A 25,985-nucleotide genomic window follows, 5' to 3' on the forward strand; every position below is an offset into this window, starting at 1 on the left:
AGCACTTCTTCTTTTTATATATATATGCTTTATTGGTTTTAAAAACTGTGTAACATAAGTAATCAACAGAAGTAATAAACAGAAACGGCACTTCTCTGCTCAGTGCTGCTCTCCATCTCCACCCACCATCAGGCCACACTACCAGGGAAGGCAGCAGGAGGGATGGGGAAGCTGCGATCAGCCGGGTGCTCAAAGCAGCGAATGAAGTGGCTACAGCCACCCCCGCCTTCATTTCCAGGCGAGGGGGAGAGACCACGGTGGTGGGGGTTAGAGAGATCCTTGCCTCAAACATGGCAACTGCCCTGTCCCCAGCAGACTGGATTTGGCCCAGAGGCTGCTGGTGTTTAAATTACATATTGGCATTGCACAGTTTCTTATTTGTATTCAAGTTCCCTCCCATTTCTAGTTATACTAAAGTTAGAGGTCTAGTGAACTCCCCCTCCCAATTTCAATCTCTTTTCTCCTGAAACAATCAAGACGCTCATTGCTCTGCAAAGCTGAACCACTACGGACATAGCAAGCCCATAGAGAAAAGGTAATTGCCAAGCTCAGTGTCAAGGATGGCCAGAAGCTATTTCATTTATATCTACCAAAAGACACTTTATTTTCCACCCATTTCTTGACTGCATGCAACTTTTTGTCTATACAAATTCACACCATTTACAGTCTTCCAGTTTATGTAAACATGTTCCTATTTCCAGGCTGGAGTGAGAGATGCAAAGCATACTGCAAACAGAATAGTCAAAAATATATTTGTATAAATTAGAAGAAAAATATACAGGAATATACAAAGTTTCAGTCCAGTAATTGCTCAGAACTAGTGAAATCTGTGAGGCAACTGAGGATTGTAGTTTTAAAATGATTGTTGCTGTATAAAATTCATTCTGGAGTTGTAGGTTTTGGGCTTTTCTTCTTTCTGTTCACAGGATATCCTTTTAGGTTTTTCAGCCCTGTTAACAGGACGTGCTTTTCTTATGAAACATATGCAAAATGAGAAATTTCTACTAAATTCCAGGCAGACTGATCAATTCAGGGATTTTGATAGTATCCATTTTTTTAGAACTTCAATACTATTGGGAATTAAAACACCTTATGAAATCTGGAAATTGTAATAGTCCCCCATCAATGGTGATTCTACTGATAAATACTGTAGAATTTTAATGAGAAAATAAATTTGTTCAACACTCAATTGTATAAAGATATTCTATTCTATCAAATATAGCCATTATGTAAAAAAACATACACCAAAAGCAAACCCAGACATTTATAGTTGTAAAATGATGCTCTTTTTTCTAGAAGGGACTTTTCCCAGTTTGTTTCCAGACTTCTTTTGCTCCTTTAATGCTCTCCCTTTTCACACATTTCCAGTAACCTGGAACTCCTTGCTGCTGAGGCACCTGTTTTTGTTTTTAATAAAAAACAACATTAATTACCACACTGCATTTAAGTTTCATTTTTTTTAGCTGGCTATGGCAATGACTTGGATGAAACCCAATGACATTTGGTCCTTCCCCACCAAGAGCTGTCTCTGGAGTGGCCATTCCAGCTAGCCATTATGAGCAGCTAGGAACAAGAGTACTTCATCTGCTTATTTTTGTGTTCCTCCCCAATCCCCTTTTTCATTTGTATCACACTTCGAGTACACTCACAGAAGCAGTATATAAAGGACAGCAAATAAACAGACGATTGAATATGATGAATTAAGTGATTTAGACTTGCCCCATTAACCTTGATCCATTATGGCCATTAGAAACCTGTCGGTTAACTTCCATGGAGTTGGGGATAAAATCCCTAACACAATTATTAAAGGACAGTAGCCAACTAACTCATCCCATCAGTGTAAATATTTGCTCTTGTGCATTGAAACTTTTTCTCGTCCCCTGCTTTGGGGATGTTGTGCTCTTTTTATCTTGTATTTTTATGTTGTGGACCTATGTTGTGCCCTGAGATCTACAGATGAAGGGCAGTATACATATTTAACAACAACAACAACGTTATTCTACATCAAGTGTTATGCTGGGTAGATTTCAATCTGGTTATCAGTTCACTTGATAGGTTTTCACTGTATGTGTGGGTTCAAATTTTAGGGTCTAAGAGAGACCTCTCTGAAGCTAGGAAAAAGTTCTCACAAAGCAGATGGGCATATTTTGGTCTTCTCCTGTGGGGTCTGTCACACCTTATTGTTGAGCCATCTGGGTGTTACTAATCTAAACTTTTGGCTTACTAGAGTCTCTGGCATGGAGCACTTTCTCACTCTTGGTCTCTGCTTGTGCTAGCACTGAATGATAGCGGTTAATCTGGTAGATGTGTGTTATATGTTAGTATGGAGGTTTGTACCTCCCTTCATCAACTGGCTGTTCAGTGAAGTCTAATGAACATACATCAGAAGCAAACAACTTAATAGGCTAGCTAACTGTTCCATAAAAAGTTCATCTTAATAAGAAAACTCCTTGTTTTTAATTCCACCTTAAAAGCAGTAGCCCTGTAAAATTTCCACAATTACCTATTTTCACAAACTGCTCCCACTAGGATTATATGGTCTCTATGCTGGCACCTTGACTGATTAAAAACAGTTACTCCATTAAACATTCTATTTTAGGAATAAGGCTTCATTACCCTTAAGCCTCGATGCATCCTGTTTTTTAGGACTCCAAGGAATTCTGCATGGCTGAGGCAATTGTCTCCATCCAAATCAAAGATCTTGAAGACGGTGTCTAAAACATTTTCTGAGAGTTCCTGTCCTGTAACAGCTTTCACAGCTCTCTTGAACTCGGCTAATAAAAGCACAACACACCATACATTACCATTAAAACGTAAAATAACTAGGGAGATTATAGATCAGTTTATGGAACTGAATAGTGGAAAGATCTATAAATTTAACAAATAGACTATTCCTTCTGAGTGCACAAACATAATTTGAATTGCGTAGTCAAATAAACAATCAAAACATTGCATGCTAAGTCCTTAATATTAATTTTTCAGCTTCTTAATGGGATCTAATCACTCCTTCTTGTCTTGAAGAATGGAAGAAGACAGCAAGCTGCCTTCTTTCAGTTCCAAGTGCAGGCAGCAGTTGTGGCTGGTGATCAGCTGTAGCGTCTCCCAGCTGACAAAGGAGGAGTAGTTGCCAGGAAAAATTCCTACTGCCACTTCTCCGAACCACCGGTAAATAGTGATCCGTAATCTTCAACTGGTTGTCCAAAACAAGTAGCAAGGAACTGAGAGGGACTCAGAATCCTTTTATAAAAGGAGAAAACAACCACATCATACAGGTTTATAGTACACATTTTCAGAAGTCACTTGCAAAGTGTATTTTCTTAACATTCTGATGTGCAAAATTATGCACTTCTTACCTCGTTTAACAGGGCGGCTGGCTACTGTGAACATTTTCAAGGCAATTGAAAAATCTTCTAGGCGGTTTGTAAACTGGCAGAAAGTCTTAAATTCCTCCAAACTGATACTCTGAAATACCGAATAGACCTATTTAATTTATTTTTAGGTGAGTGATTCAAAACTAAGCATTTTCTTAAGGCATTTAATATTATTATAAAGTTGTGGTGTAATGGTTAGAGTGCTGGACTAAGCCTTGGGAGACCAGGGATCGAGTCTCTACATAGCCAGGAAGCTCACTGGGTGACCTTGGGCCAGTCACTGTCTCTAAACCTAGCCTTCATCCCAGGGTTTTTGCGAGGATAAAATGGGGAGACTGAGAAGCATCAACACCATTGAACTCCTTGGAGAAACATATAACTGTGATAAAAATTAAGAAGTAAAGATGGTAAAGGTTGGAACAACAAAACAAGTAAAAATGAATGCCTTTGCTATACTTTAGATTTAGGAAGAATGTTATTCAATTACACCAGAAAAAAGCCATTTGGGTTTAGAAACTCCATACGCACCTCTCCTGCTTGGATTCTTTCCTTCACATTTTGCCAGTAAATTTCATTGTTCTCTTGCTCAGTAAAATACAGCAACCACTCTACAAAATCCTCTTTTCTCATGAAGGTTAGACCTTTGGAAAATTGGATGAATTCCATCTCTTGCACCTCTGTTTGTAAATCCTGCATAAATCTAACAAACAATAGTTGCAACTTAATTCCTTTCGTAAGCAGAGAATACGAACCATTTCTTATAGTAAAGATAATGCTTTCACGTTTATAAGGCACTCAAACACTGCACATAAGCAAGATCGCCTTGAGGTTCACTGTTTACTCTCACAGCTGCTATGAAGTGAAAATGTCTCACCTTAATTTTCCAAAAACTAATCAGGGAGAAAATGCAACACACAAATTGTTGGCTTCCAGGTCTCAATAGCAGGAACTTCCATAACTCAGTAAGCTGAGATGATTTTGGTTGCTCAATGTGAGATAAAGATATACTTTCAGTACGTAATGTAGTTTTAACCTTTCCAATTTTGTAACGTTGTCTTTTAGCAGTTCTACCAGTAGGGAGCACTCTGAATCTATGTACGTTTATGAATGTTGTAGCAGCAAGCTGTGTGCTGAAAAAAATTGCTGCTACACATATGCATAACTGTTACCTGAGTGGGAAAGGATATTTAAACATGGAAGGGGCATAAAACTTGTAGCAGCCAACTAGACTGTAAATGGAACAACAAAAAGACTCACATAGCTTTAAAACTGAGAGTATTTGAGGAAAGCTGTAAACAAGCAGAATATGGGAACGAAAGGTGCTCCAATAGTCTTAAAAAGGAATAATAAAATAAATAAAAGTAAAAATTATTACCCAAGTGCTCTGCCTAAAAAATCCTTTACTTTGATATAAAGTAGTCCACAAGTATTTGAGAACGTTACCAAAAATAACTTTATGTAACAGTAATTTTTTATTATTATTATTATTATTATTATTATTATTATTATTATTATTATTATTATTTTATACCCCTCCCATGTGGCTGGGTTTACCCAGCCACTCTGGTCAGCTCCCAACAGAATTAATGATAATAATAATAATAAAGCGATAAAACACCAGACATTAAAAACTTTTCTAAACAGTGCTGCCTTCAGATGTCTTCTAAAAGTCAGATAGTTGTTTTTTCCCTTGACAACTGATGGGATCCAAATATTCATTGGGTGGGGGAAATCTTATTTATTTCTCTATGTTACTAAGGCGGGGCAGGGGGGAAAGAGAAGGAAGACCTTATCTGTAGGAAAACTGACCAAAACCTTTGCCTTTCCTTGTCCCGATAAATAAAGAGAACATAAGAATAGTGTCACCTACAATATGTCACTTTTGTCACTGGAATTAAAACTCTGCCAGTTGTAAGTGGCTAACTATTTTTGCAAGTTTGCTGCCAGATCTTTGAACATATTTTTAAGATCCACAGCAGGGGTGGGGAATCTCTTGCCCATGCACCAACTTGCAGGGGCATCAAAGGGGCTTTTTGTAGCCGCCAATCAGTTGGCTGGCAGTTACAGTGACTTCTTTGGGGTTTCAGTCACTTGATGTCACAATGACATCAGGTGATTGACAGGTGGGTAGTCCCACCCACTGGTTAAAGTTGGCCTGCATGGGGTGATGGAGATTAGGGTCTGGTCTGCCTGAAGAAGCAACCGCCCATAGTCTAGAAGGATAAGGGTAAGAGATGACTTTTGCCGAAATCCCCTTCCCCCTTGAAAATATTGCTCTGGCGTGTGGGAGAGACAATCTGGAGTACCATATGAGCAGAGCAGAGGGTTTGGGAGATCAACCAAAAATGCTGTGTCATCCCTGAGATCCTCTGCTCAACCCCAGTACCCTTTGAGAAAAGAAGGAGCCAACCCATTTGGAGAGGATTAGTCAGGATACAAACCAATGATTTCAATGGGGTCCAAGTTCAACTAACTGAGCCTGGATCCCATCTAGTGCTTCTAACTCCACTTCCAGAAAGAGTCATACCTGAAAACTACACCCCACCCCAAAAGACTCACATTGTTGAAAGCCAAAGTTTACAAAAGTTCGGGACAATTTTTTTAAAATAAATACACATTTTAAATCACCAAGACAATTATCAGCTACAGAATATGGTTTGCTCGGCAGTATCTGAAGCCTTTCAAGTGGGTGTGTTGATTCTTCCAGCAGGAATTTAGAATCTACTTAATTTAATTCCAACTTAAAGCAACAATAAGGGAGATATTTATTGGGTGAGCTGAGGGAAGGAAAGGAGAACGTAAACCTGGAAAGAATCCCCTGGGGGAAATAATATACAAACAGACCCTAACTAAGAGACTATGAAAAAATGAATTAGAGCTGGATTTTCACTAAATCATCATTTTAATAAAGTTAGCACAGACAGTGGGAACAGGTATATTGAATACAATGAATACAATGCCTTCTCTCATATGAACACTGCGGTACGTAACATTTTTAGGTGGCCCACAGCCTTCCTTTGGGGGATTTGTACCAATTAGGAGCAAGGCCTTTTTGGTCATGGCACCTTGTCTATGGAATACTATCTCCCATGAAGCCTATAAGGCCAGCTTTCAGCTAATGGCCTTCAGCTGGGTTTGGGATGGTGATGATTTATTTTGTTTTTCCATGCTATCTTCTCTTTCAATATAATAAAGTACATTCTACTTTATTTGCTTTTTTGATGGTTTAGAAGTCTGGATTTAATTAGTTCACTGTTGTAAGCTGCCTGGCAGGCCTACGGAATGGAAAGACGTGTTCTAAAAAAATATTTTAAAGCCCCAGCTACTTTTCTGGCACGCCTCTGCTGCAGCTGTTGCGGAAGTGCAGAAAACAGCTAATTCATAAAGAAAGTTTTCGAATCCTTTTGTACTGTTTGAATAATACTAACAAGGAGGAAGCCAAAATCTGCACAGAAGTGCAGTATTTAAAAATAAGTACTCAGAGATTTAAGAGGAGAATGTCGTTTGCGCTAGTTAATTCCGACCAAAAGCTGGAACAATAACTCTAGAAGGTACAAACAGTATCAATAATCTCTTATCAATTCCCTGCCAGCTAGACCTAGCCCTGAATTCGGCAAGCAAATGGACTAAGGTCCCCCTATGAAGACTCAAGCCAACTTGAAGCTAGTTTGACAGATAGTTTACTGTATACCACTGGTGTGCAGATGTTAACCATGCAGATCAAGCAATTTGCTACTGTAAATGGTTAAAAAGGAAAACAGGAACTGTATGGGGAGCAAGGGAGGGGGAACCACACTCAATACACAGAAGTAACTTGCCATGTGGCTTAGTTTAAAAAGTGGATTCTGAAGGGAGGAAACAAAGCACACCAGCCTTGAGCTAAGTGTTGCAAAGCAACAACCAATCACTCTGGGACGTGAGAGAATAAATAATAAAAGTTTTGTTCCTGCTTTTTTCTTGGGGGGGGGGAGATAACTCACCTACTAATCACAGGTAAACACCATTAAGCTTTATGAATGAACCCCCGCCCCAATTTTAAGGAACGTAAATTACACAGGTAACTATATCTGAAGCAGCCTAATCAAATGTAATCACTCCTGCTTTCTCTAGCTACTCCGCTGATCAATGGAAAGCCTTTCTAACAAGAACTTGGAAAATGATAAAAGCATTTACCATCATTTCCCCCCTGCCTTTGACAATGATCTATGTCTGTACAGCTCATCAGTCATCTCTTGTAAAAACATCATGGCACTTTGATCAGAAAGCCAACAATGGCTTCCCATGTGAGGTAGAAATGTTGTGAAAAGCCATCAGATAGAAATCACATTTCCCCCGAACAATAGAAACACAGAAATGATGTGCTTGAGCTACTTGCAAATAAAATAATGTGAAAAGTGATATCTCCACTGCGCTTTTCTTTTTTTTTTAAAGACGCTGATCCTTTCATTCACCTTCCTATGCATTAAAACAAACTTTACTGTCAGGTCACAATGCAGATGGAGCGGGTCTATATGGATAGTGATAAGGAGACACATTCCAAGTGCATGAAAAATAAATGCCATTGTTGAAAAATTACCTGTATTAAACCCGACACTTACCCAACAGCTTTAAGAGCAAGATGTGGGAGTCCAATTTTGATTACAGGCTTCTATCTGTGTGGTAGGCAAAGGTCTTAAAGCTACATTTGCTGAATGTAGTAGGTACACAGTATTATCAGTGTTATGCCTCATTGGGTCAATGCAGGATTTTATCTAATTACCTGAGACATTCCAGTTCGCACTATAAATGCAAACAAGCTTTTACGGCTGCACTCTGGCCTTTGCTTTGTTAACAACCCCTACTGTAGAGAAAAGGGAGCAGAGGGAGTGCTAACTCAACAGAATTCTCAATATCTTTAAGAACTTCAAAGGCTTGTTTATTTGAAGGTTAGTGTGCACCTGAAATCAGTGGGAAGAAATGTTTTGCACAGCATTTGAAACACCTCTCCATTCTTGGCTTGGCTGAGAGGAGACAAATTGCAGAAACCATGCTGGTCTGTTGGGAAGGGGGGCGGAAACCAAACGTTAGCTGGAGGGTAATACAGTGGTACCTCGGGTTACATATGCTTCAGGTTACATACGCTTTAGGTTACAGACTCCGCTAACCCAGAAATAGTACCTTGGGTTAAGAACTTTGCTTCAGGATGAGAACAGAAATCACGCAGTGGCGGCGCGGCGGCAGCAGGAGGCCCTATTAGCTAAAGTGGTGCTTCAGGTTAAGAACAGTTTCAGGTTAAGAATGGACCTCCAGAACGAATTAAGTTCGTAACCAGAGGTACCACTGTAATCGTTTTCTATATGACTTTATCAGTCTCTCAGATCCTTGTGGAGGAATTGTGGCCCACTCTTCTTTATGATGTTGCTTCAGTTCATTGTGTGTGTATTCCCAGATTCTCCTGTGCAATTTTTAGTTGAACTCCTGAGCCAATATAGGTAGAAATACCTCCCAGCTGTGTTTTCCAGGAGAGCAGTGATTTATAGAAGAACTCCTATGAATGACAACTAATATGTGAAGTGGCCTTGAGGGAGTTTCTTAAATAGAGTTAAAGTAGACAGACTTGATTTGCAGATGATTCTGCAAATAAAAGGATTGAGTTGAGTTAGCATACAAGTTTAAGTAACTAGGATATTTTTACTTAAACATCAGCCTAGACTTTCAATGGATGCAAGGTTTTAATGTGCTTTTAAACATTGCTTTAAAAGGCTTTCCAATATTAGTAATGCCAGTGGTAGTTAAGGGTTGATTAAGATTGGATTTTATGCAGTCTAGGTTTAATATTTAGTTGGCTTTCCATATTTCCAAAACCTATCACATTTCAGTACTGGCTTTCTACACACAGAATACACCAAGCAGCGTGCAACACAAAATACAAGTATTGGAAGCAGTTTGTAACACGGTGACATTCTGCATAAAAGACTAACAAGAATAAAAGGAGTCAAAGCTAAACATCAATGGTCTCACTAAACAGTTAGGGCGATATCCAACGATGGTGTGTCACTTGCTCAATCGTTTTCTGATTACACAAATATTTTCCCTTCCTCCCCCATGCAGCCTTTTGCACTCCCAAGATCTGCTATGAAAGACTGGGAGACCCTGCAGAGTAGGTGTGGGAGGAGCATGCAGAGCTCTGGGAACAAAGTAAAATCCTGTCACATGTGATGGTGTGATGTTGACTCTCACCTTCAGAAACAAGATTAGGCCAAGCAGGCTGCTCTGGGAAGAGCAACCCAAGGTTTTATAGCCACAGAGTAAATCTCACAAAAGGTAGGTTTCTCACCTGAGGTGCCTCTGCTGCAAATCCCCTCCCCGCAAACACTTTATAGAGGGTAATGAAATTCATTATGCATTAGTCTACAATTACTCATTTCTGAACACTTAACTGTAGAACAAAAAATACGGTTTGCCCAGTTTGTCTATCCTAACAATGGAGAGATTGGGTAAACTGCATTTTTTGGTTCTACGATACATTTAGGTGTCATCAACCTTTACAAAGTGATTTAATTTTTTTTTTTTTTTGCAGTAGAGATAAGCAGAATGCAGTCTGTCAAGTGATATTGTGACCTCAGCATGAGCCACACAAAACTGCAGCGTACATGGTAATAATCCCCATGGAATCCTGGGGACTGTGGTTTGTTGAGGGTTTCCTCCATGATGTCACAGCTACAAGTGTGGTCAGAACCTCCTGGCAAATGTGGGTGAAGGCATACACATGTAGTTGTTGTTGTTTTCAATATATACCCTGTCCTTCCTCCCAAAGGAGTCCAGAGACCCAATGGGATGTGGACAAGATGGCTGATGCAATTCCCATGGTGTGCTACTAAATAGGAAAAGTTATTTGGGATCTCTTTGTATTAAAATACTAAGACAAGCCAAAATAGTGAATTGTAGTATCTAATAGACAGATTGACAACACAGAACAAACCAAGATGACAACCGAAGCGTTAATTACTATCTTTTTTCAGTGCTACCTGTGAAATTCACAGTAATGAAGCTTCTTTTTTCCTCCTCTTCCAAAGAAGTGGACCAGCAACATGGTATTAATATCAGGGTCTTCTGATTCTGGCTCCTGAAAAAATGCACATCAGTATTTTGTCAGCATACCTCTTGTGTTAAAGCTCTGCATTGGCTCAAGTTCTACATTTCCCATTAATGGTTAAATAATTCTACAAATGCTGTATATTTGAATTTTTCCCTATGGAAAAAGGCCTGTAGAAAACAAATAATGTATTTCACATAGCTCAGCTATTCCATCCCTTTGAAAGGCTAAAGCCACAGACACAAAATACAATATTTTTAGATTATGTGTTTCTTTCACCACTTAGCCTAAGTCTCATTTCTTTGAACACAACAACACACTAAGCAATGTGGAGTCTATGGGGATTTCAACGTAATGTTCTTGTGACATCTAAATAGCCGGTGTGTATTTTACTCTGCTGAAGAGGCAAGATGAAAGACAGCCATCTATTCATAAGATTAAATACTAATGGTTATTTAGCTTTCAGTATAATCAACTAGTTGCATTAGTTCAGTGTATTTCATGCTTGCTGCACACATGACAACACATTTTATAGTTCAGGTAGCACTCTTCATTTGTTCCATGACACTTTTCACTAAATGAAGTAACATGAGCCATCTCTAAGCCACCCAAAAATTGTTCAGTATGTGTGCTGCATTTTACAGTATTTTTAAAAATCAAAACTAAATAGAAATAATGCACATTTTTAAATACCAACAAAAACTTACATACTTATGCAAACCTAACAATAATGTAACTTCGTAAATCGTTAATGATAGAACACTGCCACTGTTTTTTACGTTAACATAGTACTTGAGAGAAAAAAAGATACACAACAAGATAATCCGAACTAGAAAGAAAACAATCTTTTGCAGGGGATATAGGAAAATAAACTTCCTAAGATTAAAAAACAATACTGCAAACTGAAATATATAGCATTTGTTTGCAGGTGATAAATGTTGACCAATTAGTAGTGTAGTTATTCAGTTTTTGTCTGTTTTCCTGCACTCATATAATGAGATTATTTAATTATTATGGCATAATTTTATGGGGTGTAAGGAGAGGGGCAGTATCTCTGGTGGGGGACATATTGTGCTCCTAGAAGCTGTTAGCATGAAGACCAGCTACACCCCAGGAATGGCTTCAACTGACCGACAAATAAAGTGAGGGTGATGATTCTCAAACCCTTGTTGAGTTGTTATATCATTTATTTTATGAAACGTTAAAGCTGTAATATACCAGTTTGTGACCATTTTAAAGAAGTTCTCCCAAATATCAGTATTTGAGGAAAACTGAATGCTTAATCATCATAGATATTTTCAAACTGATATTTCAATAGTAGGTCTGATGACTGACTTCTAAAATTGTGGGAGTACCATTTGAGCAATGGTCCTTCCTTCCTTCCTCTCCCCCTCCCACCACATGCTCCCCAAATCTGCTCCAGAGTGTCCCCCAACCCCCCAGAGCAGGAGTGCCAATCTGAATATAATATGGGGAGGGGCAGGTAAGCCCCACTCCATGTAATCAATCACAAGTCACGGTGCACGCACACCATTTGAATGTCCATCAACTTTGGGGAGCTCCTAGCCCCCTCAAATATATTGGGGTTGCTGAAGAGACCTTGGCCCCTAGGATTTGGCTCCTATGCCCTGCAGCAGTTTTTGTGGGCGCATGGGGGGCAGCAAGGATAGGAGGGAAAGGTCCCATTGCATGAGCAGACGTCCATTCCACTCATGAACAGACAGCACTGGATACAAGCCATTGCCTCAAGCCAAATGAATCAAATTATTTTACCTGTTCCATTTCTCATTTGTGTTGTAAAAGAAGTGTGGACAATAAATGTTTGTTATTCATTATTATTTCAAATTCCATTGCTTTCCTTCACTCAGGTTATTTATGCATAAGAAAAATATGACTTGAAAGTATTCTAGCCATCAAACATTAGCCCCATTCCATTTATCTTCTAATTTTATTTCTTTTAAACCAGACTTCGTTATGTAGTATTCATAGGATAGCTTCCAACATGACATATAAAACAGCATATTATACACAGTAAAATAGCAACGGTTAAGACCATTTATTTTTAAAATTTAATACTAGATGTTTCCATCAACAGGTCTTGCATTTCTTCCATAAATCAAATTGTCCTAAACTATGATTAAAGCTTAGATCATGATGTCCAAGACTATTAATGATTTTAAAAAACCAATCTTTCCTTTGGAATTTACCTTAAATTCTCAAAAATTAGTCAGTTAAACTGAGCTTCTCGTCTATAGTCTTAAGATTTTTATTTGTCCATATAAGGCCAAGCAAAGTATTTATTTGTATTCTGATTTTGAAATATATGGCAGAGATGGTCTTGGATGTGGGGTTGAAGAGTAGAATAAGCTTTTTAACTCTAGTTAGTATTTTAATGTTTAGTACTTTATTGGCAGGGTCTGAAAGATTAATTTTAACTTGGGAAGTAGGGGTACCAAACTGACCTGGAAGTGCATTTATTGTTCTTTGATCAAGTCAGCTAAGTATAATACTAAAAGTCTCCCTTTATTATGAATTCAAAAATGATGTGACTACATATTAAATAAATGAATTCTTTTTCAATTTTTCAATTGGAATTATTTTAGTAAAGAACATGCAAAAAGCAAGGTCAACTGATCAGATGCTTTCATTTAATGAAGCATAAGAGCTGACATGGATGCAATCAGCTACAAGCTGTGAAAGGAATAATGTTTAAAAGATAACAGTGCATTAGTGCCAGAACAACCTGCTAGAAAGAAAATCACACTCTCTGAAGACCTACCTGAGATAGTGTTTCATCTCCTAAAGCTGTTTTAAGCTCATCTTGCGTCCCAATTATTTTCTGCAGCTAAAACAAAAGGGATATATATTTCCATTTACTATCTTGTTTTTCCTACCAAAGCATTTTTAACAAATAGCTTCTTTCTCAGTGCTATTTACCATACACAAACTGTAAAATTCTCTGCACAGGTACCTTGAGTGCAAAGCCTTTATACACATTCATCACATGTGATGGAGCTTTCACATTTATCCAGTGCCTTTCATTAAGGAATCTGGTAACATGTGAAATGAATGGTCGACACACAATTTTCAAGCATTAAAGATCACACTCATCATTTCTTTTTCTTAAAGATGTTCTTGGTTTACAAAAGTACATGCCTTGTCTCTTTTTTTAGGTTGTACTGTCTTTCTTACAAATCAGTTACATTTGTTGTGAGACATTAGTGCTGAGTAAAGTACAGTGGTATCTCCGGTTGCGGACGGGATCCATTCCGGAGGTCCGGCCGGATCCCAAGGTTTTCGCAACCAGAGGACCGCTTCTGCGCATGCGTACATGGCAAAACCCAGTCAAATACTTCCAGGTTTGCCACTTTCGCATTCCAAAGTTTACATAATCAGAGGGTTACATAAACAGAGGTACTACTGTATAAGGTTGAAGAAAAAGAGGAGAGAGAGAGGAGGGGTGGGGTAGTGAGACATATTCTTTTATATAGTGTACATATGGGGTTTTGTGTCAGCATCAACTGGGCAGGTTCTCTTTCTATTCATTCATTACATTTCCTTGGTAGTGAGAGGTATTGGGGGCAAGGTGTGGTTGGTTGTCTGTGGTTGCCTGCAGTAGGGTTTGTTTGCATTGGGGGGGTGCTGCTTGTTGGGTCAGGTAAGCCAGATTGATTCATATGAGGTCGGTGAACTCTTCTTGTTGTCTTGTTGGGCAGTGTATGTGATAAAGGGGATCCATACTGGGGTGAAGGCATCCTCTGCTATTTGTCCCCATGTCAGTTTCAGTTTATTGGTTAGCTTTTCTAGTAAGGCCATTTCCCATACAATTTGATACCATTGGTCCATGTTTACTACTGACAGATCTCTCCATTGTCTGGCTATGAGGCTTCTGGCCGCTGAGAGTAGGTGGGTTATAAGCACTATATGATGTGAGTGGTCATAATGATCTTGAAAGATGCTCAGTAGGACCAGTTCTGGGGTGAGTTCTAATACCTGTTTAATTATTTTGCATATCTCTTGCAGGATTGCTGTCCAGAAGGGTTGGATTTTAGGGCATTCCCGCCACATGTGGTGGTATGTGCCTGTGGAGGTGCAGCCTCCCCAACATCTTAGTGAGGTTCCTGGCTGTATCAGCGCCAGTTTCCATGGCATTAAGTACCACCTGTAGGTGAGTTTCAGAGTACGTTCCCTTCTTTTTGGCTGATATGGACTTAAAGGGAGGTTTAGACCACATTCTAATCCATTGGGTAGGGTTAATTTCATAGCCTATGTTGGGCTCCCATTGTTCTTTAATTGCGTCAAAGGGGGGTTGTAGGATTTTGGATCAGTATTTTGTATATTGTGGATACCATCCCTTTGCCATGTCCCTCTGCTGTCAAAAGGTTTTTGAAGGTGGTCAAGGGCCTAGTGGCTGCTGATTTTACTGCTGGGTTGTTTAAGAAGGCATGTAGTTGATGGTGTGTTAGCCAAGGTATTTGGGTGTCCCATAGTTTGTCTTGTATTTCTTGTATTGGTATGCGTTTGTTGTTTTTGTAGAAGTCTTTTAGACAGTGTAGGCCTTTGGCTTGCCAGGTTTTTATCTGGCGGTTTTGTGCTGCGTGTTAAAATAGTGGGTGATAGGTCAGGAGAGTTAGTGGGGGTGGGGGTGGGGATGGGGATAGTTTGCCTACTTTCCCCCAACCTGTTCAGTGTTGTGGGCATTTTCTTTAGTTTGTTTTGGAGAAATGGGTATGCTATAGTGGGGATAAACATACTCATCATTTCTGATACAAGCTTTCTGGCTGAATAACCACGAGCAGGTTGCATGAATGGAATCCTCCGCTGCAACCAATCTTTCTCCTCCCTTCTGTCCAATTTTGGGTATTTCATTTGTTCTACTTCTACTTCAAATGCCCACAGAATTGGCCATGCTGTTCAGCAGGGTCTCCAACTCTCGGGAAAAGGCTTTTCAAGGGAATGCAGGGAGAGGTTGGGAGGGGAAGGACTGACTGCTGACTGCTAAGTTTTCAGAAATCATGAAATATGCACAGAAATACATAAAAATGGGACCAAATAAGAGTAAGAACACGTAAGCCTTTGGAGGCCATTTTAAAGAAGTAATTCCTTCTAACACACAAGTCAAGTTTTTAAATGGGCGTAATACTGTGGCTATTAGAGTGCATCAGGAAGTCTCTGGTCCAAACCTTGCTTCAGCCATGAGTTTGCAAAGCTTTGTTCTCTCCATCTCACCCTTCGCACTTGAAAGGTGCTATAATAATACTGACATGATCAGAAGGCTCAATGGCAGCTTATATGCTTTGCTCATGCAGAATGTCCCAAGTCTAGAAGAAGAAGAGTTTGAATTTGATATCCCGCTTTATCACTACCCGAAGGAGTCTCAAAGCGGCTAACATTCTCCTTTCGCTTCCTCCCCCACAACAAACACTCTGTGAGGTGAGTGGGGCTAAGAGCCTTCAAAGAAGTGTGACTAGCCCAAGGCCACCCAGCAGCTGCATGTGGAGGAGCGGAGACGCGAACCCGGTTCCCCAGATTACGAGTCTACAGCTCTTAACCACTACACCACACTGGCACTTCTAGCTAAGGGTTCTCAGGCAGCAAAGCAGGGAAGGGCCTGGAGACCTTTGACTGCAGCTGCCATTCGGAGTAAGAACTGTGCTAGGCGAACCAATTGTTTGACTCCATATAAGACAGTTTCATAAGGTGCATTAAGACTGCATGTGAAATACTTACATGCTCACAAAGAACTAGTTTTGTTTTGCTTATGCATTTTTTTTAATGATCCAAGTATGACCTGACAATTTCGTGTCATACCATTCTTTAACAAGTTCAGATCCAAAAATAAGGTCTCCAGCAAATAAATAAATCCATTTGCAGCTTACTATAAATCTCTAGCAAGTCATTCAGCAGACTCCTGGCAGCAACCTCTCTTTGGGAAACATTTGTAATTACATGTACTCACAAATCTCTTCAGAGGCTGGGTTTCTAGCAGGAGATTTAGCACAGCACACTGCAAAGCTCACCTACCTTCCAGAGATGTTAGCACCAGTCCTCAAATGGACAGCAAAAATAAAAAAACAAGGGACTTATTATTTACGGTTACAGCACGGATAGAGATAGAAAGCAGAGGATTTAGAGTTGCTTAGGAGAGGTGCTTTTAAAAGTATGTTTATCACTGGGAGACAAGCAGCGCATAACTTTCCCTTCGCATAATGTGATGCTCCCCAAGCCTGCTGCTTTATCATCCTTAGCCCTCATCTCCGATTCCTCATGCCAACACCAGGCGATCGTTTTGGCAGGTTAGGACTGAAATGGCACTATTTCCCCTAAATAGTTTGCACCTGGCCCTGTCCAGTCATTAGAGTTGGTGCGCACTGAAACCCAACACTGAACACAGCGACCCTTTTCCTAGCAGTGCGTGCAGCAAGACCACCCATCTGTGGTCTGTTTGTTCAGGCAAGGCAAGCTGGGGAGGGGGGGGATAGGGCATTATTTCCTCTATTTATCCCAACCTTTAATACTGTTGAAAGATGATGAAACAAGGGAATGGGGGGCATGTGACAGAAATGTGCCAACGCACTAGCAGCTGCCATTTGCAGCTATGGCAAAAGCGTTTGTAAGGTGAGGCAAGGAGTCATGACTATACAAGGATTTTCCTTCCAAGTCATTCATAATCTGCCCTACCTTCATCTGAACCTGGGAGGGAGGGAGGGCAGCATTTTCTTCTGCTGCCAGGAAGCCTGTTAGGTCCCCTAAGGGTTGATTCCATCACAGTTGTTGCATTTCGGTTTGGCACTGAAACTGAAGTAGCTCCATCCCCTCTCCAGATGGTCTCAAGAGCAAAACACATTATCTTCTATACAAATTAAAAAGGCTTACACATTTGACTTTGACCTCAAGTGTGCATTTCATAGTATTCATAATAAAAAGGCTAAATATACCTTCTCTTTCAATTTCTACAATGGAAGCCTCTCTCTAGTGATGGATTTTCTGCAGTTTTGCTTGTATGGGTAGATATATATCAATCTATTCCACATATATAAATAGTCATAATTTTAAAATTAAATAAACTCTTAAGCCTAGCTATTGACACCAAAGCACTGTTCTTGATCAACCATGTTAGTTAAGGAACAGCAGGTTCGCTATATGTTCACTGCCACCTGTATCCAAATGTAAAAATAGGAAATCTGGTTTTAAAAACATGTTCTTGATTTAACTCAGAACTTCAATGAAAAAGGGTTGCAAAAGGTTTTAATTTCCTCAGTTGTTCAAGTGAAGACATGATCTCTTGTGTACAAAGCAGATGAGGAAAGAATAGTCTTGATCAACTGCACTTTTCATTTGTAAGTTATATAGTAATTCCACAAATTAAAAATAAGGGGGGGTTGAAAATATTGTCATCCATACCTTAAAAAATTCCTTTTTCTCTAAATGTTCATTCCCGTCTGCATCCAGCATTTTAAAAGCAATATGAAATCCAGTCTGTGGTTCTGCAATGAATCATAGAATACAGATTTATTCAGAAATATTTTACATGTAAGATAATGCTTCCCTGCTACTCCAGTTCCTCATAAATGGGCAGATGCTTCCAGTTTCATATGAAGACAGAGGATCCATAGTTAACTATGTAAGCATGTGCAAAGGTGTTCTGAAGCTAGTGGAGCGGCACTGTGTACTTAAAAAGGAAAAGTTGACCAATTCAATCTCTGCTATTGTGGAAGTGCATTGACTCATTGGTTGGTTGGTTTTACTTATATGCTGCTTTCCCACAATGAGCTGTGCCCAAAGCGTCTCACAACAAACATTCAAAGTATCAAAACAGAGAACACTGGAAATACAAATATAAAGAATACAGCGCATGTCAACAGATTCAAAATAACAAAAATCAACAATTTAGCAAACGCAGAAAATATATATATATATATATATATATATATATATATATATATATATATATATATATATATATATATAAAACAATTTAGGCTGAAGTACATAAATACTAAAACCAAAGTTAACTGATGGAGTTTCTGGTAGTGGTCTTGTTGCACTCCAAGAAATCTGGCTTAAAAACAGTTTATAGGGGAGGTGCATGGTGGGTGATGTCCTAATTAGGCCAACCAGCATGTTGCTAATTAAAAAGTGGATCTTCAATCCATGGTTTGAAAAATCAGAAATGGGATGTCTAAACTGAGCCAATGTCACAGCAGCAGCAACTAGAGAAACAAGACTTGGAAAGATCTAAAAGGATCTATATTGGCTCCCAGTACATTTCTGAGCTCAATTCAAAGTGTTTGGCTGACCTTGAAAGCCCTAAAAAACCACAGCCCTGTATACCTAAATTGATCCTAAATAGTTGCTATAGCTTTCTTGCATACTATTCAAGTGCCTGATAAAGTGTTTGGAATGTTTGTGAGGGATCCTGTCTCTTTTAAGAAGTTTGATTAGATGACTTTCAAATCCCCAGAATTTTGAGCAGGTAACTATCGTTCATGAATGATCAATATATATTTCAAACAGCACTGTCACAGTGTGCTAACCTTGAAGGAGGAATCCATTTGAGAGATAGTTGATTTCTTCCTAGTGGAATGCTTCGTTCTAAACATTTTACTAAGTATTCTTTGAGTCAGTAATAATGTGCATGTAGCCTATAATGTCACTGGAGAATAAAAGCAGAATGATTTATTCCAAAGTGATGCATACCATCTGTTGCAACAGGCTGATAAGAAGGTAGCCCTGCGTAATACATAGGAGCTAAAGCTGCTCATACGGCTCATAAGATGACACTCTTATCTGATATGATGCAACCCCAATGGTATGTATTTATAAAATAACTGAGGTTCAAAGAAAAGCTCAATGCACTTGCTTTTAATTACACAGACAATAACTCTAACATGTGAGTTTCAGACACTCACAGTGACTATTTGTGGAAGTTACCTTTGGACGCTAACTACGGGAAGAACCTCCGGCTTCCTCAAAATACTAAAACGGGTCTTTTTGAAAATATACAGTAGATTAAGGTTACCAGACGTCCCCGGATTTACGAATCAGTCCCCATACAAAATCCATTGAAGTTGAAAAGTGTCCCCGGATTCATTGAAAAAAATCTGGTAACCTTACAGTAGATGTAAATGCAGGGCCAGACTAACCTTTCCACAAAATTATTCAGCTATGAGGTCCAGTGGCTAAGCATTTCCTTCAGAGTAGGGAACGTGTTAATCCTCCTCCGCTGGGAAATGAAGCAAGGCCTCAAATGTTGCCCTTCCTAGTAAATTCTTGCTTGTTCTAGTGGATGTAGGGCAGTCTGCCTTTTGGGGATGCACCATTCCTGAGAGCAGACAGGATCCTCATACTAATGGCATCCAACCACAACAAGGACCTACTACAGTGCAGGAACCTTTCCATTTCCCAATGATTGCAAAAAAATATAAAAAAGAAAAGCTAGCTATTGATTGGAACAGCTTACTTAACTTTGAAAAGGAAAGGAATAGTGTCAACTGGGTGGTGCTGGGGAGAGTCCAAAGCAGTCTTCCCAAAATCCTGTTCACTGTAACTGTGTTGGGCATGCAAGATTGCCTTTTAACCACTATGAAAACAGAAACAGCAAGTTCAAAAGTGAGGCCCAAAGCCTCACTTAATGCTGAGGTGGTTCTGTGGGATGTGGATATAAAAAGCAGAGCACGGCAGCTGCTTTGAATAATCTAGTAGCTTCTAATAAACTAAGGTTTCATAAATATACTTGAGAGCTACGAAGCACCGAGAACGAATTGAAATGGGAAACCTGTTAGATGAAGATGGAGATACTAGCACCTGCTGACATTTTCTTTCAAAATGATGGATATGATAACTTAACACAATAGGAGCAATGGATTTTCCACCACAGACAGAGGCTCCTTTGTGTTTGACATTCAATCAATTTGAAATACCAAGGAAATAATATCATTCAGTCCTTTGAAAAAGGGTGGGAAAGAGTTTGCTTTGATGCCACTTGGTTTCCACTTCTTCAACGCAGCAACGTTTGCGACCTCATAGCACAAGTTCCAACAGCACTCAATACATATTGGTGCTAAATGGCAAATGATGGCTGCTTTATTCCTAAATTGCTACATGGAAAAACTGGTGCTGCAACAGGAGTGTTTCTATCTGGCAAATACAAATGCACATTAAGAAGGTGCAACTTTTGTGGACTTCCTTGGTCAATGTCCATGCAAAACACCCCACACAATTAAATTTGTCTTAGTAAGAATTTCTGTCAAGCAGATTACTATTCTTTTTTTTTCTTTTTTGAAATATTATATCTTCACTGATGCACCTCTTTACCCTGTCTCTTGACATCTGGAATAAATATTTTCAGAACTCACCCTGTTTTTTGTGATTGTGTTTTTTCATAATTGCAAGTTTTAAAAACTATTTTTTATTTTTAACATAATATTTTAAATTATTGTAACCTAGGGTCTTCCTGGCCTTGAAAGAGATGGAAAGAATGCACACTGCCTCTCACAAGGTCAGGGAGTTCTTAAGGGAGTGGGAAAGAGGCAGAGAGGTACCATGCAAGTCAAAGAACTGCTCCCGGTGCCAACCCTGGAAAAATCACAAGAGCGAGGGTGACGACACTGAACCTCGTGTTCTTTGTTTGAAGAATCTGTACCCTGCTCATCAGCCAAGAATGCTCCCAAACCAGTTTATGTATGATCAATAAAAGCAAGTCAGTTCCTGCTCAGAGAAATATAATCCACATGACAGAAAAGGGGGGAAAGAGAGAGAAAGGAAGAAAGATAATTTGAGCACCAGCTCTGAAAGTTAAACAGTAGTTCTTATAATGACCAGCAGGAATGGAAACAGTTCAGGGAGAGAAGGAACCAGGTTGGGACTGCCCTTTCCGCAGAGTCAACGGAATGGCCCTGCTCTCCCTCTGCTGCAGCCTGATTATTCAGCTGCATAAGAAACCTGTGAAAACTGGCATCATTTTCAAAGCTGTTTTAAACTACCCATTGTCTATTTAGTCATAACCATTTCCATGACTGCTCATTTTGAAACAAGCGATGTTTATTCACAAAAATATTACTCAAAATCTATCAGGAAAAGGCACTTTACTGGAAAAAGCAAGACATTCTTTTTTAGATGGTAGAAAACTAATTTTGCAAGGAACCATCCCTGCCTTCTTTTAGACGTCTTCTGAAAACTGAATTGTTTAGATAGTCCTCTGCAAGATGAATTTCTCTTGTTAACCAACCAGCATTTATTGATGCTTTAAATGTTATTTTTATAGACGCTTTCTCTGATCGTATTACAACTTTGTATGCTGTATACTGCTTCAATATACTTTTATGAAAATCTGGATTACAAATACTTTAATAAATACATAAATAAACAAATTACTGCAGTTTTTGGGAAAAGAGATTTATAAAGGCTTAGTGTGATATGACAGAGAGGCGGATCTGCGCTCCTTTCTTAATACAAGATATGGAAGGTCAGTACTATTAAGGAAAAAGGGAATATATTTCATATATGTATCGGCTTTATAGTGACACTTTACAAAGACCCTTGTAAAACATGTTTATGTGGTTGCATAATTCTCCCTCATTTTGATTTGGCCACTTAGTTATTCCCCAGAATCTCAGCTTTCATTTTACAAAAGCCAACAAAAACAAAATCCTTAGATTTTATAGCTGTCCAGTAACCTTCAAAACATGACTCAAGAGTAATTAAAACTGCAAACTCGGAGTCTCAGCCAACCTAAAAATAATAGCCCTAAGGAGCGTCTACCTACCAATATTTCACGTCAGAAGAGCTTTAGACAGCCCTTCTGCTTCATAGTCCAAATTATCTGACTAACGGCCACACATTCACAAACAGGACTGGATATGCTGCAGAACCATGGAGACTGGTGTGCAACTATCTCCATAGTTCTTCCCAGTAATGTGTAACACTTCCACTCATGTGGTTATACAAGATGGGGTTTGTCAACCTGGGAAGCCCATCTAGGAGAAGATAAACTCTGATCCTAAACCTCCTCTGCCTTGTGGGCCTTCCAGCAACTCCCGCAGCCAGGCTGGTGCCAAATGTATTGCTCTGCTTTCCAGTGAGGCGGGGGGGAGGGGGGCTTCTCATCTGGGCAGCGCAGGACCTCCATACACACTGCCCACGGTTGCACCCTGTTGTTGCTAATGCAGCAATTTGACTTTACCCCCGAAGGTGCACTCCATTGTCCTGAGACAGACGGATCCCTTCAACAATAGTTCCTACTCAATATCCTTCAATTGCTGTATTTCATTTTGTAGCACAAGGCTAGGTAGTAAAGCGATATGGGTGAATATCAAAATCAGTAAGCGCAGACTGTTCTGGAATTCATCTGTTTACCTTACCTGAATGAATAGTGAGCAAAATGGGTAAGACAAATAGTATTAGTTAACATTAAAGGTGAAACAAAAAGTTAAAGCAGGAAGGAGGACACGTTGTCATTAAAAACAAGATGCCTGCTCTAGAGATCCTAGAACATTTGTGATACAATTCCAAAGGTCCTTGGGTATGCATTATATGGTACATATATTCCTTTGAATGGTAAACTTTGGTGGCTGCACGCATTTGAATTTGGAAATGAAACACAGCCAGCCAAATATAAGGTAGACAGTGATTTCTGCATACCTGTATGTCATTGGAACTCCTTGGGTGCACAGAAGTTTGTGAATTAAAAGAAAAAGCATGACAGTACAACTCAAAAAAAGCTCCTGAGACCTAGGGATTGATGGGGGCACAGAAATGAGAAAATTCAGACCAACTCATCTCATGGTTTGGAGACTCAACTTTTGAGTTCATGCCAAAGACAGGAACTTCTGTCTTTGCAGCTACCTAGCAGAACACCATTTTCTGTGGCAGATCATGGAGGCTCTGCATAGACATGGGACTTTAGTTTGACCAACTTGCGTGGATTGTGTTAAAAAAAACTGTTCAGTTTGGACATACCCACCCAATTCCCAAATGCTCTCTCAACCAGTATCATCTCCAAACAGGCAAAACAATCAAATAAAAAAGCAGGCAAAACACCCCTACCCCAAACAAACAGGTGCAAAACCCAAGCAAAATGTGCACCCTAAAAAAAATTGCAGGAAAACTGATACACATGCCCCGTTGTCGCCCAAGTTCCAAGTTTACCAGGCAGCAACACAGTCCCTTTTCCTTTCCTTTGGAGTTCCAGGGGACGGCAGGAAGCCAAGGCACAGGTGTCCAGTTGCCCCACCCTCCTCCTTTCCTCTAGGCGCATGTGAGCCTAGAGGCATTCTGGGGAAAGGGAGAAAAGAGAGGCGGGGTGGCTGGATGCTGTCGCAGCTCAAAATGCAGGCCTGATGTACAAAGTGAGCACTATGGTTCCCAAGCTCTTTCTACCTTGCCACTCCCATTGACCTGTGAGCTTCAAACCCTTTCCTTTTCCCTTACCGTTTCCTAGAGTTTCAACCTCGGTGCTGTTTCAGGTGTATCTCAGTGCCTGGCACGTGGGGTGAGGTGGGGGAGGATCTCTCCCTCTTTATCCCCTCCTGCTGCCACCACCAGAGCTATAGCAGCTGCAAGATAAGCAGGTGGGTGGAGGAAGGAGCTTGGGAGAACGGTAGGTAAATGGGTGATTAACAGAAGTACACAGCCCTGTCATATTTCTAGAGTTAAATCAGATCCTGTTGAAACACCCACCCTGCCCCACATTTCCCTGGAATAAGGAAAGCCATTTCCCAGTATGCATGGAAATTGTTTAGTCTGCTCCAAGCTGTTCCAATTTCAGAAGAATGGAAGGGGAAAGGTTGTTTCACTCATCTCTACTCTTGCAAGTAATTTATTGACTGAACTTTGAAGTTGGATTTTTGTTATAAGAAAATTCACTAGTGACATGGAAGCTAGTAATAGTGATTCTTTCATACTACAATGTACAGCTAACTACTTACTTGTGAGTATTGTCAGCAAAAAGAGGTACTCTGTGTAGGAGATCAATCCTGAAACAAAACAGTAAAATGTGAAAATTACAGAATTCAGAATCAGGATACTAATGTGGCTTGCATAATCAACCACTTTTGTAAAGATTATTCCATTCAACTCTGCGTAACAAATAAAGGAGGTAGTCGCTATTATTTATCAGTCAAGTTAGATGTTTCTGTTCCCCATTCTAGTGCTCTGGCAGTGAACTTCTTATTCTACAACCCCCCGTCATGTTGATGTCTCATTAAGAGACTTGGGTTTATTTGGCATTAATAAAAGGTCTGCACTAAATCTTTGGATTTTCACAGAAAATATTCCGTGTTTATACGAAGGATGAATAAATTAAGTGTGCTTTGTCATATTTAGTACCTGGGAGGAGAGCTACTCTAACGTTACTCTGAAGGATCAAAGTATTTCATCCCTTGGCAGTCTTGGAAAAGCGAAGACCAGATTTTCTCTAAGTCTCAAGGGGAATATGGCAACACAAAGCTGCCAAGCTGCTAGATTGCACTGATAGGGCTGCTGGGCCCAGAGCCAAGAAGAGGCTTCACTTTAAAAAAAGAGAAAAAAAGAGGTCTGAACACGTCCTTTCTGCAAGGTGAAAGTGTTTCCCCCCTTCCTTTTTTAAAGGAAAATTCCACCACCTCCCTTTGAAAGGCCGACTTAAACGAACAGCCTGAACAAACACAAAGATGCGACAGTGTCAAAATAGCAACATGCCAGCTAAAGATAGAGAAGTATATAAAGAAGTATGGTTTCAACAAAAGAATCTGAAGCATCCCTCCTGTCCTGTAAGAGCACTTTGAGGATTTTTTTTAGAGTGGCCTCATATAAGTAACTTTTAAAAAATAATCAGGCTATGGAAAACCTAGACTTAATAGACATATGGAGACACTTACACCCAACAGAAAAACAGTTCACCTTTTTTTCAGAAGTGCATAAAAGCTGGGGCAGAATAGATCAAATTTGGACCTCGAGAACACTCACCCTAAGAGCAACAAGCTGTGAAATCCACCCAAGAACACTATCAGATCATAATCTGATAACTTTAGAAATTAAAGGTGCAACACAGGGAAATTTCAGATGGAGATTAAACGAATACTTATTAGAAAATGAGGAGATCATCGAAAAGACCAGAATTACCCTAAAAGAGTATTTTGATTTGAATTTAAACACAGGAACAAACATAGATGTGGTATGGGACGCCAGTAAGGCGGTAGTAAGAGGCTTATTCATCCAGCAAAATAATTATAAGAGGAAGATAAGACAGCAGAAGAAAGAAGAAATACTCAAGCAATTAAGAGAGTATGAGAAAAAATTAACAGATCACCCGAAGGATGAACAAAGTATTCGAGCAATAAAAATCCTACAAACACAATTCTCGATGCTGACGAATCAAGAAATTGAATGGAAAATCAAACAAATGAAGCAAAGATACTTCGAGTCAGCGAATAAAATAGGGAAATTTCTGGCCTGGCAACTGAGAAAAAGACAGAAGCAGAATACAATAAACAAAATAAAGGTAGAGGAAGATCTGATAGTAGACCCAATAAAAATACGAAAGAAGTTTCTTGAGTTTT

General features: G+C 39.6%; 1 protein-coding gene across 1 annotated transcript in view; it reads right to left on the bottom strand.

Moving 5' to 3' along the window:
- Nucleotides 1-574: 574 nt before the first annotated feature.
- MICU2 (mitochondrial calcium uptake 2) overlaps nt 575-25,985 on the bottom strand; it is a 78,728-nt gene continuing 53,317 nt past the window's right edge. The window contains exons 5-12 of the mRNA XM_082220314.1: nt 24,375-24,422; nt 17,851-17,933; nt 13,226-13,291; nt 10,379-10,476; nt 3,900-4,071; nt 3,354-3,462; nt 2,617-2,774; nt 575-1,397 (exon numbers count right to left, since the gene is read on the bottom strand). Of these exons, the coding sequence (XP_082076440.1) occupies nt 1,293-1,397; nt 2,617-2,774; nt 3,354-3,462; nt 3,900-4,071; nt 10,379-10,476; nt 13,226-13,291; nt 17,851-17,933; nt 24,375-24,422 (839 nt within the window). The 3' untranslated portion in view covers nt 575-1,292. The remainder of the gene's footprint in view (nt 1,398-2,616; nt 2,775-3,353; nt 3,463-3,899; nt 4,072-10,378; nt 10,477-13,225; nt 13,292-17,850; nt 17,934-24,374; nt 24,423-25,985) is intronic.

This window comes from Podarcis vaucheri (assembly GCF_965113315.1).
Source record: "Podarcis vaucheri genome assembly, chromosome: 4".
In the NCBI taxonomy this organism is placed as follows: domain Eukaryota; kingdom Metazoa; phylum Chordata; class Lepidosauria; order Squamata; family Lacertidae; genus Podarcis; species Podarcis vaucheri.